This window comes from Mobula birostris, chromosome 14, assembly GCF_030028105.1.
Source record: "Mobula birostris isolate sMobBir1 chromosome 14, sMobBir1.hap1, whole genome shotgun sequence".
In the NCBI taxonomy this organism is placed as follows: Eukaryota; Metazoa; Chordata; class Chondrichthyes; order Myliobatiformes; family Myliobatidae; genus Mobula; species Mobula birostris.
In genome coordinates, this window is record NC_092383.1 from 84,458,125 (window position 1) to 84,471,681 (window position 13,557).

Below are 13,557 nucleotides of genomic sequence, written 5' to 3' on the forward strand. Positions count from 1 at the left end.
GATTCCTTTCCACACCAGCTCTGTCCTGGAGATGTTTTATTCCAAAGGTTTTTACTTGTCTGTTTTTTAAATATATAATTGAATACTGTGCTCTGAACATGAAGAGAACTTCTTTTCTCGGCTCCCTGGATCAGTGTCAGGCACAAGAGGGTGAAACAGGCTCACACATTATTTTTATCCTGGTCTCACCCGGACCTTTGCTGCATGATGCTCCCATTAGACTGTGAAATGTGATGTTAAGTCCAGCAATCAGAGTAAAGAGCAAAGGCTGAGCTATCTCAATGATCAGCAAAGAAAACAAATCAGAGACAGATACAATAAATTGACTCCGTGACGCTGCAATAATGGTCTTGATGCTATGTCCCTCATAGCAAGGTCAAAGCCCTTAATGGTTACTGATGTTTGCAGGTTCCATATCAGGACAGATACCAGGACGCTCTGCACCATTACAAGGTTGACGAGGTGGAGATAGATGTAAGTTTTACCAATTAATTATGTGTTTGTTTAAAGGATTATTTCTATTTTGCTGGAATCCAAAGTCCTTTTCAGGGATAAATGGACCTATAGGATTTCAGTTCTGTACTTACTATCATCCATCAGGAGGAGAGACCTTGTGCAGGTAAATGTCAAGGGATGATGAGAGCAAACTTTGGCATGGACGGTCCCAAACCCAGCTGTGAAAGGAGGAGAGCTGAGCATGAGGCTCATCCTATAAAAAACCCTGAGTTACAGAAACACCAACAGAAGTTCGAAAGCCCTCATCCCTGGGAGATGAAGGATACACCAAGAGGATGGGCCACACTTGAGGACCACTTGAAAGACTGGCCTGGGACAGAGGACTCTGGTGAGCTGCTGTCTGTGGCCTGTCCCCAGTAATGGTAATGGGCTTGAGAAGAAGCTGATGAGGACATGAGGAATGAAATAGTTTGAAATGGGGCAATTTCTGTTTGCTCCTCCTCTAAAATTTTCAACTGTGTAGCTAGACGGAGGTTCCTCATAACCTTTAATTCCACCATCTTTGAAAAATTTGTTTATAATTCTTCCATTTGGAAATCTGCCACTTCAGGCCAATAAAAACTAATTGAGTCCTGCTTATCCAGAAAAGTGAGTGGATATCAGGTCCTGTAGGTGAGTAGCCTGCTGACCCTTATTGCTTAGTTTCGTATTTAGAGAGCAGCCCTTTGGTGTAAAGGGTACCTTCCAGCAACCCGCAACTGGCGAACGGCAGAGGATCTACTGGGGTCTAGTGACTTCAGGAGATGAGAGAATTTTGGGGGTGGAATGGGGGCCAGAGGATAAACAATAATATTGTCTTAATTTTTAAAAAAACTACTCCAGTAATCAAGGAGACCATGACCTCGAGACTACTTTCCTGTATAAACCCAAAATCCGAACTGATTTCAATGACTTCCCATCCACAGCTCTTTAGCAAATCCCAGGGGTTCTCAAGCCTCTAATGGAAGAACTTTCTTCTCTGCTCAATACTAATGGTCCATTTGTATTCTGAGACCCTGACACGCTTTCTTGTCATCTATCTCCTTTTCTATCCTTCCTTTTGAAGGAAGTAGCTGTGGAGGTTGTGGAGGCACTAGCAATGATCTTTCAAAAGTCAATAGATTCTGGCATGGTTCCGGAGGACTGGAAGATTGAAAATGTCACTCCGCTATTTAAGAAGGGGGCAAGGAAGCAAAAAGGAAGTTATAGACCTGTTAGCTTGACATCGGTGGTTGGGAAGTTGTTGGAGTCGATTGTCAAGGATGAGGTTACAGAGTACCTGGAGGCATATGACAAGATAGGCAAAACTCAGCATGGTTTCCTTAAAGGAAAATCCTGTCTGACAAACCTATTGCAATTTTTTGAGGAAATTACAAGTAGGCTAGACAAGGGAGATGCAGTGGATATTGTATATTTGGATTTTCAGAAGGCCTTTGACAAGGTGCCACACATGAGGCTGCTTAACAAGATAAGAGCCCATGGAATTACGGGAAAGTTACATACGTGGATAGAGTGTTGGCTGATTGGCAGGAAACAGAGAGTGGGAATAAAGGGATCCTATTCTGGTTGGCTGCTGGTTACCAGTGGTGTTCCACAGGGGTCTGTGTTGGGGCTGCTTCTTTTTACGTTGTACATCAACGATTTGGATTATGGAATAGATGGCCTTGTGGCTAAGTTTGCTGATGATACGCAGATAGGTGGAGGGGCCAGTAGTGCTGAGGAAACAGAGAGTCTGCAGAGAGACTTGGATAGATTGGGAGAATGGGCAAAGAAGTGGCAAATGAAATACAATGTTGGAAAGTGTATGGTTATGCAATTTGGCAAAAGAAATAAATGGGCAGACTATTATTTAAACGGGGAGAGAATTCAAAGTTCTGAGATGCAATGGGACTTGGGAGTCCTCATGCAGGATACCCTTAAGGTTAACCTCCAGGTTGAGTCGGTGGTGAAGAAGGCAAATGCAATGTTGGCATTCATTTCTAGAGGAATAGAGTGTAGGAGCAGGGATGTGATGTTGAGGCTCTGGTAAGACCTCACTTGGAGTACTGTGGGCAGTTTTGGGCTCCTTATTTAAGAAAGGATGTGCTGACATTGGAGAGGGTTCAGAAAAGATTCACTAGAATGATTCTGGGAATGAGAGGGTTAACATATGAGGAACGTTTGTCTGCTCTTGGACTGTATTCCTTGGAGTTTAGAAGAATGAGGGGGGACCTCATAGAAACATTTTGAATGTTGAAAGGCATGGACAGAGTGGATGTGGCAAAATTGTTTCCCATGGTGGGGGAGTCTAGTACGAGAGGGCATGACTTAAGGATTGAAGGGCGCCCATTCAGAACAGAGATGTGAAGAAATTTTTTTAGCCAGAGGGTGGTGAATCTATGGAATTTGTTGCCATGGGCAGCAGTGGAGGCTAAGTCATTGGGTGTAATTAAGTCAGAGATTGATAGGTATTTGAGCAGCCAGGGCAAAGATTATGGTGAGAAGACGGGGGAGTGGGACTAAATGGGAGAATGGATCAGCTCAGGATAAATTGGTGGAGCAGATTCAATGGGCCGAATGGCTGACTTCTGCTCCTTTGTCTTATGGTGTTTTCCCTAATAGAGAAGCCACCACCTGGAACACAACTTGGCCCCTCGGCCTGAATCCTTAAGGCCCTGTACAAACACGCCAGGTCCTCATTGGTTCACTCTGATGAAACATATGGTTTTACACCAGGTCAGGCTGACTTAACATGTTACTCAGGTCTGAATGACTTGCTGAGAGTTGTTCTTCGACTTTATCAATATTTACAGATCAGACAGATCAGTAACGTTTGTAATTGTTGCATTCATAGAGTCATAGAGCATGGAAACAGGCCTCTTGGCCCAAAGTCTGTACTGACCAAGACACCCATCTAAGATAGTCCCATTGGACTGCAATGAACAAAGCACAGGAGGAACTCAGTGGGTCAGGCAGCATCTGTGGAGGGAATTGGACAGGTGCCATTTTGGGTCTCGACCAAAAGCAACGACAATCCATTTCCCTCCATAGATGCTACTTGTCGCACTGAGTTCCTCCGGGGCCTTTTATGTTGCTCTATATTCCAGCATCTGCACTCTCTTCTATCTTCTAGTTGTCCACAATTGGCCCTGAGGGTTTCCCCTAGGTTCCTAGAAAATTTCTTTACTCTCACTTTATACCTATGCTCCCTACTTGATTCCTCAACCATGGGGAAAAGTGGGTATGCATTCACCTGCCTATGCCCCTCGTGATTTTATACATGTCTAAAGGAGCATCCCTCATCTTCTTACACTCCAGTATTTAAAGTCCCATCCTACTCAACCGGTCTCTGTAACCCAGTCCACTGAGTCCCCACAATATCCTAGTAAATCTCCTCTGCACTCTTTCCAGCTTAATGGCATTCTTCCCTGAGCAGGGTAAGCAAAACTGAACACAATCTTCCAAATGTAGCCTCACCAATGTATTGTAGAATCAGAATCAGGTTTGTTATCACTGACGTATGTAAGTTCTGAAATGTGCTGTTAAGTGACAGCAGTTACAGTACAATACATAAAATATGCAATAAATTACAATAAGAAATATATTCATGTGTGTGCGCGCATATATATACACACACACACACACACACACACACACACACACACAGAGTAAAAAATATACTAGGAAAAGTGAGGTGGTGTTCATGGACCATTCATGGCAAGGATTGGGTATGGACAAATATTATAATTACTCTTTGAACTGCAAGTTCACTGTAAATATTTTCCTAACTTGGGAACATATCTCTATTCCTTTATTGTCACCAGGTCCAATTCCTTCCCCAATACCCGATGTACAGGAGTTAAGTGGATCATCCCCAACTTCTTGAGGGCCACTGGAGTATTCACTGGCTGCAGGACTTGCATGTGTCCTGGACAAAGCAGCAGACAGGAAAAATTATTGTTGACACTACCCACTTGGCAAACTGCCTTTTCCAAAAGCTCTCTTCTGGAAAATGCTATAGGACTACTAAAACAAAAAATTTACACTGTTTTAAAAAGATTCTGCCCCCAGGTAATTAATCTGATCAACTATCAAGTTATCCACCCCTATCACCCCCTATTATTACCCCCAGTACTGCACAGCACTGTAAACACTTCAAAACAATGCTGTTTCCATTGTAAGTCATGTTGTTATTATGTATTTATGCAGATTTTATTCCATATCCATACTTTAATCTCTAACTTTATTTTCATATAATTCTTTATTCATATAATCATTGAATGTTGTTTTTTGTTGTATATGGCGCCCTGACCAATGCCATCACTGCAAATTTCTAATACATGTAAATATATGGTGAATAAAGTTGATCGTTAATCCTTGAAGTTGATGCCTTATTCTTGGACATCCCAGGAATGAAGTAAAACAAATTATCTCCATATCAAAGTATGTCAATTGTAGGCATTAGCCCACAATTAACTTCCTAGAGTTATGACTCTAAGTTTCCTACAAGTATCTTCTCTCAAGTTCATAAATTATGACAAGAACTATTTTCCCCAAAGGGCTTTTCATGCTTCCTGAGCTGCAAAAGATAGGCTGCAACTTGGCAGCGTTGTTGAAGCTGACAGCTCTCACAAGCGAGAACCTCTGCCTTACTGTCATCCTGACGAAATTCCATCTGAAAATTAACTGCACTACTCTTCTTCTTTGGAAACAGAAATTGCTGGGTCGACTTTGCGAGCAGACCAAGAACCAGCGGGAGCAGGAGAAGTGGGTCCTCCAGTTGCGGAAGGAGAAGGTAGAGTTAACACTTTTACTCTCATTCTAAAGCTCTGCATCTTGGCCCGTTTGTGTAGGGAAATCTTTGCACCATAGAACCTTCTGGCTCTTCCTTGCCCAGCATCCAAACATTTAGGAGGGGAATCACTAACTGAATTGAGTTCCCTCCTTGCCACACTTGGGCAGGCTGGGCCCTACACACATTAACAGGGTAAGTGGAAAGAGACTATGTTTAAGTCAAACAGGTTATTTAATTGTAGAAGGGAAGAGTGTTTGGTGAATCTGGTCCTGAACTTGTTAGAGTTTAGAAGAATGAAGATTAATGTCACAGAAACCTATTAAATATTGAAAAGCCCAAACTTTTTTATGCCATGGACACCTGTCATTAACCGAGGGATCTGTGGACCCCAGGTTGGAAGCTTTTGGCTTAGAGTGGATGTGGAGAAGATGTGTCCTATAGTGGAGGAGTCTAGAACCAGAGGGCACAGCCTCAGAAATAGAAGGATGTCCATTTAGAACAGAACTGAGGAGGAATTTCTTGAGCAAGAAGGTGATGAATCTGGGAAAATCATTGCTGCGGATGGCTGTGGAGGCCAAGTCATTGGGTATATTAAAACTGAGGTTGATTGGTTCTTGATTAGTAAGGGCTAAGGCAGTGAGAAGGCAAGAGAATGGGTTTGAAGGAATAAATCAGCCAATGCACAAATTCCAGAAGGCCATCAGCACACAGTGGTTAACTTGTCGTCTTTTATTTCGTTTATCTCCAGTGGTTAAAAACATGGCTCTGGGTGTTTTATTTTAGTTCATCATTTTTATTTCTAGATCATTTTAAATGCCCTTTCCTGTTGTGGATCTGACGAATCTTTATCTTTGTTTCTGTTACACCCTAGGAATCTCTGGAAAGCGCGTTGGAAACAACCCATCGGGAGATAGCAATGTACCGTAATCAACCGAGTTACGCCGAGAAACTGGTGCAGAAAAAGGAGTCTTTGCAGAACCAGCTGGTCAATATTCGCGGGGAACTCTCACAGGCAACTACGGTATGGGAGCAGGGTTACTGAGAGCTGATTTGTGTCCTGATTCATCTTATTGCTTTAAACTTTGCATAACATACAGTCAGAAGGATAGCCTGATAGACCTAAACCATATGGGAATGGGCCCTTCAGCCCATCTTATCCATGCTAATTTGGTTCCTAGTTCCATTTGCCTGCATTTGGCCTATATCTCTAAACTTCTCCCATCTGTTTACCTGTCCAACTGTCATTTAAAAATTGTAACTGTATCTGCCTCTACTACACATCTGGCAGCTCGTTCCATGTGCTCACCACCCTCTGTGTGGAAAAAGTTGCCCTCAGGTCTCCACAGAATCTTTCCCATCTCACCTTAAGCTATACCCTCTACTTTTAGAGTTCCTTACCCTATAGGAGTAAACAAAATCTGTGAGGATCTACCTCATGATTTTTACCCCTCATAATTTCATACACCTCCACAAGGTTGCCTTGGTTGGTAGCTCATTTAAGTTCAAAGTTCAAAGTAAAATTTATTATCAGAGTACATGCATGTCACCGCATAAAACCCTGAGATTTTTTTCTCTGCAAATCTATAGAACAGTAACTGTAAACTCTAAACATCAGGAACTGTTAACTGCAAACAAACTGCAAATGCAGATTAAATAAATAGCAATAAATAATGAGCATGCAATAACAATATAGCAGAGACTTTAGGTGAGTGTAGCTATCCCCTTTTGTTCAAGAACCTGACGATTGAGGGATAGTAGCTGTTCTTGAACCTGGTATGTGAGTCCTGAGGCTCTTGTACCTTCTACCTGATGGCGGCAGTGAGGAAAGAACATAGCCTGGGGGGTGAGGATCTTTGATGATTTTCTACAACAATGTTTCATGTAGATGTGCTCAGTGGTTGGGAGGGTTTTCCACACAAAGGCATTGATGTTCCTGTACCAGGCCGTAATGCAGCCAGCCAGCACACTTTCTACCACACACCTATAGGAGAGGGTAATCTCAAACCTCCACAGCCTTGCAGCTAATCCGGTTCATGGGGAAGACTCTGGGAGTAAATCCCGAGGTGAAATTCCGAAGCTGGAACCCTTAAGGCAGTCCTACATTGACTGGCAACTCCTGTGACACTGCTGGTGCCAAACTGTCTCAGACTCTGCCATTCCTTTGAGTTAATCGATGCGTGGAGCAGGCTGGCTTGCTTCATGGGCAACAGCTTGCTGTCAATGCAGCACACACAAAATGCTGGAGGAACTCAGCAGGCCGGGCAGCATCTAAGGATTCCTGCTGAGTTCCTCCAACATTTTTTGTGTGTTGCTTCGATTTCTTGCATCTGCAGATTTTCTCTTGTTTGTGATGAGCTTGCTCTCTATATTCTACTGTACATCTAGACACTAGGACATAACACCCATGGTTGACTCTGACCAATGGAGGCCTCAGTAAGGTCACCTTTCGCATTTCTTTTCTCCTGGGAAAATAATTCCTGCCTATCCAGTCACAAACAGGTGAAACTCTGCGGATGCTGGAAATCCAAGCAACGCTGCCGAAGATTCCTGGCCTGAAACGACGACTGTGCTCTTTTCCATAGATGCTGCCTCCAGCATTTTGTGTGTGTTCCCTGCCTATCCAGTCTCTCTTTGTAGCTCAAGCCCTCCAGACCCAGCAATATCCTCGTGAGGCTTTTCTGCAGCCTCTCTAGCTTAATCACATCCTTCCTATGGCATGGTGACCAGAGACACACACTCACCATTGTCCTGTACGACTGCAACAAGAAATCCTAACTCTGGTACTCAGTGCCCCAACCAACAAAGGCAAACAAATTCTTCATTGTAATGTCTACCTGTGCCACTACTTCTAAGGCAGCCTTAAACAAGAACATATGCAAGCATATCCATTACAGTACAGTCAGTGTTGGCAGAATGGATAAGTTACTCGTCCAATATCCAGAGTCCTGGACTGTGACCTAGGATCACCATCCCATCAAGACTGTTGGGAAATTTAAGTTCAGGTAATTAATCACATAGTCTCAATAATGGCGATGATAGTCTGTTGTGAAGGACCATCTGAATCGCTACCCTGGCTTCAATAAGACTCCAAAGCAACCAATGAATTTAATGCTCAATTGCGGATGGATTTGAAATGGCAGCCTTGCTGGTATTGTATGAACAATTCAAAGAAAAGGGTACCTGGACATATCTTAATAGAGAGATACGTTCTAAATTTAGCATCAGGATGACATTGAACTCAATTTTGACTCCCTTATCCGTATCCATTAACAGAATTCCGCGGAAGTTTAGAGTCCAGTTTTTTTTCTTTGATCACTACTTTCCAAGCAGTAACAGCCTGTAAAATACAGTAGTTGAATGGATAGATTAAACTTTAACAGAATAATTATCACGATTTCAGTAAAACAATAGATCGCTAATCATTTCTGTTAGACTATTTTACTGCTTTCTCAGCTGCTTCTGAGTTATCCAGATAATTGCTCGGTCCAGAAGCCCCATCAGGGCAGCAAGCTGACAATGACATGCCCGTCCAAATGGTGTTTTGACTCAAGGTACAGGTGATCAAGGCTGTTGAGGTTCTTGTGTCGTGAAATCTATTGCATCATCCACTTAAGGTCACCTTGCCCATAACACCTGGCAGACCATGGGAGTTTGAGCTATTAGAAAGGTGCATTGGTCTGCAGACTGATGCCATCCTGAGTTGGCTTAAAGCCACAGACTTCAGCAAAATGGTGGTGGTAATTCTCATTACTTTACTGGGATGCACAGGAAGTTCTTACTGATGGCAGACAAGAAAAATAATTGACTGGTCTGTGCTGAGGTGGGCTGGAGTGCACCATGTTCTGAACAATACACAAACTGTTGGAGGAACTCAGCAGATCAGTAAGTATGTTTGGAGATGAGGATATGGTTGATATCAGGATGAAGGATCTTGACCCGGAACATCGACTGCCTATTCCTCTCCATAGATGCTGCCTTATCTGCTGAGTTCCTACAGCATCTTGTGTGTTGCTCTGGGTTTCCAGCATCTGCAGAACTTTTTCTGCACTAAGTCTTTGCTTACAAGCTGGATATGGTAGCCCAAGCTTTTTCTGCAGTCATGCTATCAGAGATGTAAGTAAAGGTAACCGATCAACAGTGAATGCTTCATACACTGGGAGTCACTCTTTGTTATATCCACTGCTTTGCCTTCAGAGAAAAATTAAGTCATGGATTTAAGGCCAGTCGTTTATTTTTTTAATTGAGCATTTTTTAGACGTTAAGAGTTTCAAAGACATGTATTGACTTGTATTCTGGTCCTGCTTTGCACATTACACCTGTTTTAGACCTTTGCAAACACAAAAATGGAGTGCGATGCCCTCAGAATGGAGTTGTCCATCATTCACAATGACCTGTGGGAGCAGCTGAACAGGCCAATGGGAACGCAGGTAACACTGCCATCGAATCATAAATATAGAATGATCAGTTATTATCCATGCTGAGAGAAATTAATCTGGGATTGAGGTTAAACCAATAATCTTCTCATCCACCACTAACTCATGATACCGTGCATCCTAACCATCCAATCACAATGACTTTAAGTATCTAACATAAACTAATGAAGCTTTTAGTGTAAAAGATGTACATTGAGGGATAGTAAATGGCTCTTGTGTTACTTTTTCAGGTTGAAATGGGGTATAAGCACATTCAGAAGGAACTCTGGAAAATCCAGGATGTCATGGAGGGCCTGAGGAAGACCTATCCTGAGAGAGTTACAGCAGAGCCTGTCAAACAGAATGGTACAGGATCTTCCATAGCCATTACCTCACTAATAATATGCAGGGAACTCTGGGTCCCTGGATAGCTAATGGTGACATGAGGTGTAATGGATTTACCTGTCGAACTTTTTAATGTCCTGACTTGGGCTAAGGACAGGGAGAATGTCTCTGTCACACAAAGTTCTGTTCCAGGGGAACTAACTTATGATGATCTAGTATGAATTAGTTGTATCTTTTAGACTTTAAAAATCACAAACCCCAGAGCACTTTCCTCAGATGCTGTCCTTGCCTCGGATTTAGCCCACTAGTCTGAGAGTCAGAAGGTTGTGGGTTCAATTCTCACCACAGTGGATGGTAGGGAAAAGTTGAATAGGTTAGGACTATATTCCCTGGAGTGCAGGAGAATGTGGGGAGATCTATAAGTTATGAGGGATATAGATCGGGTGAATACATGCATGCTTTTTTTCCTTTGAGGTTGGGTGAAATTGGAAATTAGAACTAGTGGTCATAGGTTTAGAGTGAAAGATAAAATATTCAAGGGGAATATTGTGATAGAATCTGCTCCTTCTCAGCACCAAAGTCAAAGTCAGGGGTTCCCAATCTGGAGTCCTTGCTTAATGGCATTGGTCCGTGGCATAAAAAGGTTTGGGAACCGCTGGTCTAAGTGGAGTTCACTGTCATATACACAAGTACATGTATGCAGAGATAGAGAAACTGATTTAATTTTCAGGTGGATAACCTTTGAAATTGGAAGGGCCAGTTATTTAAGATTGTTGAATCTAAAGTTGAATTTATAGTCAAATGTACAGGTGCAATGAAAAACTTGCTTGCAATGGCGTCATAGGTATGTTGGAATCAGGTGAGCAGCAATCACAACACAATTCTAAATTAAACATAAGTTGCACACAATTTGTACAGTAAAGTACACAAAAGCAAAGTCACGTTGTAGTACACAGTGGTCAAAATGATCATTGTGTTATTATTACTAATACAGTGATTAGTCAGAGATGTGCAAGTCATTTCAAGAACTGAATGGTTGAAGGGAAGTAGCTGTTCTTGAACGTGGTGGGGTGGGGCTTCTGTACTTGCTGAATGGTAGCTGTGAGAAGATGGTATGGCACAGATGGCAGGGATCTTCGGTGATAGATGGTTGGGAGAACTTTAATAGGTTAGGATTTTATTCCCTTAAGTGCAGGAGAATGAGGGGAAATCTTATAGAGGTATACAAATTATGAGTGGTATAGATAGGGTGACTATGTAGTATGCAGGCTTTTTTTCCTCAGGTTGGACGAGATTAAAACTAGAGATCATAAGTTTAGGGTGGAAAGTAAGACATTCAAGGTGAATCTAAGGGGAAACTTCTTCACTCAGGGATAGGTGTGAGTGTGGAATGAGTTGCCAATGGGTTGCGCCTCTGGAATGAGATGTGGTTCAATAGTAACGTTTAAAAGAAGTTATGATAGGAGAGGTTTGGAGGGATATGGTGCAAGTGCAGGTAGATAAGACTAGACAAAAGATTGGGTCGACATGGACTGGATGGGCCAAATGGCCTGTGTTGTAGTACTCTATGACTCTACACTCAGTGGCTACTTTATTAGGTACACCTAACACCTGCTCATTAATTCAACTATTAAATCAGCCAATCATGTGGCAGCATACTCATGGTCGAAGAGGTTCAGTTGTTGCTCAGACCAAACAACAGAATGGGGATGGAATGTGATCTAAGTGACTTTGACCTTGGGATGATTGTTGGCACCAGATGGGGTGGTTTGAAGATCTATGAAATTGCTGAACTCCTGGGATTTTCATGCAAAACAGCCCTAATAAAGTGGCCACTGAGTGTATGTCGCCCAGCTTGAGAGTACACCTCATTTAGTTACTGCTGATGAGGGGAAGGAATGTGCCATTGGCATATTGGAAAACGTCCACTATCTGCAGCTTCTTGTGTTCACCAGACCATATACAACTAGTCAGGGTATGTTCATTAGTGCATCTGTACAGGTTTGCTAGTGATCAGTGTAGCTACCACACTGGTGAATGATGAACTGCTTTCAGCTTCCGTGGGAGGGAGACCACTGCACTGACTCAGACAGGAGTAGGAGAGTTCTTTATAATGTCCTGGCCACCATAACTAAAAGCAGATGACCAGAACATGAGTTTAATTTGGATGCAGAGTGGTGCAGCTGGTTACTGCTGCCTCATAGCATCAGTGATCTGGATTCAATCATGACCTCTGCTGCTTTCTGATGTTTTTATGCATCATCCCTGTAATCGTGCAGTTCAGTCTAGTTTCTTCCCACATCCCAAAGTTGGAGGGGATGGAAGGTTAACCATGTAACAATTACAGCACAGAAACATGCTGTCTCAGCCCTTCTAGTCCATGCCGAATGCTTACTCTCACCTAGTCCCACCAACCTGCACTCAGCCCATAACTCTCCATTCCTTTCCTGTTCATATAGCTATCCAATCTTACTTTAAATGACAATATCGAGCCTGCCTCTACCACTTCTACTGGAAGCTCGTTCCACACAGCTACCACTCTCTGAGTAAAGAAGTTCGCCTTCGTGTTACCCCTAAACTTTTGCCCCCTAACTCTCAACTCATGTCCTCTTGTTTGAATCTTCCCTACTCTCAGTGGAAAAAGCCTATCCACGTCAGCTCTATCTATCCCCCTCATAATTTTAAATACCTCTATCAAGTCCCCCCCTCAACCTTCTACGCTCCAAAGAATAAAGACCTAACTTGTTCAACCCTTCTCTGTAACTTAGGTGCTGAAACCCAGGTAACATTCTAGTAAATGTGGTCTCAGTTGCCCTTAGTGAATGGTTGAATCTGTGTTGTGAGAGGGGTTGTTGATGGGAACGAGGGAAGAAAATTTACCGAGGAAGTTAGGAAAGATTTCTCCCTGTGCTGTTACAGATTTGATGGTACAGTGTTCACTGCACAAATGTGACCGTCCCCTCTACTGTCTTATGAGAGTGACTTCACACCTACCTCACTAGCTACAAAGAATTTTGAGATCTGATAGAGGTATACAAAATTATGAGGGATATAGTAGGGTAAAGACAAGCAGGCTTTTTCCACTGAGGTTGGGTGGGACTACAGGTAGAGTGCATGGGTTAAGGGTGAAAGGTGTAAAGTTTAAGCGGAATATGAGGGGAAACTTCACTCAGAGGGTCATGAGAGTGTAGAATGATCTGCCAGAGTAAGTGGTGCATGCAAGCTTGATTTCAACATTTAGGCGAAGTTTGGGATAGATACATGGATGGTAAGGGTATAGAGAGTTATGGTCCAGGTTCAGGTCAATAGAGTAGGCATTTTAAATGGTTTGGCATGGACTAGATGGGCTGAAGGGGCTGTTCTGTGCCTACTCTATGTCCAAAAGGGTGCTATGTAAATGCAAGGCCATCAGTTAAAAGGGCCAGTTTTCTCCTCAGTCAGTTTCAAAGGTGAACGTTGTGAGCTTGTGTGATCAAGATGCAGAAATTCCCTCTCCCAAGTCGTATGCTGTGATTTGAGGAGACAATGAGG

The 13,557-nt window shown here is 42.8% G+C and overlaps 1 protein-coding gene across 10 annotated transcripts in view; it reads left to right on the plus strand.

Annotated features, from left to right (window-relative positions):
* The window catches only part of plekha6 (pleckstrin homology domain containing, family A member 6), a 348,944-nt gene that overhangs the window by 304,447 nt on the left and 30,940 nt on the right, over positions 1-13,557 (plus strand). For all 10 annotated transcript variants that reach the window (XM_072278778.1, XM_072278779.1, XM_072278782.1 and 7 more), the window contains 5 exons: positions 409-474; positions 5,189-5,269; positions 6,141-6,290; positions 9,595-9,696; positions 9,933-10,047. In XM_072278778.1, the coding sequence (XP_072134879.1) occupies positions 409-474; positions 5,189-5,269; positions 6,141-6,290; positions 9,595-9,696; positions 9,933-10,047 (514 nt within the window). The remainder of the gene's footprint in view (positions 1-408; positions 475-5,188; positions 5,270-6,140; positions 6,291-9,594; positions 9,697-9,932; positions 10,048-13,557) is intronic.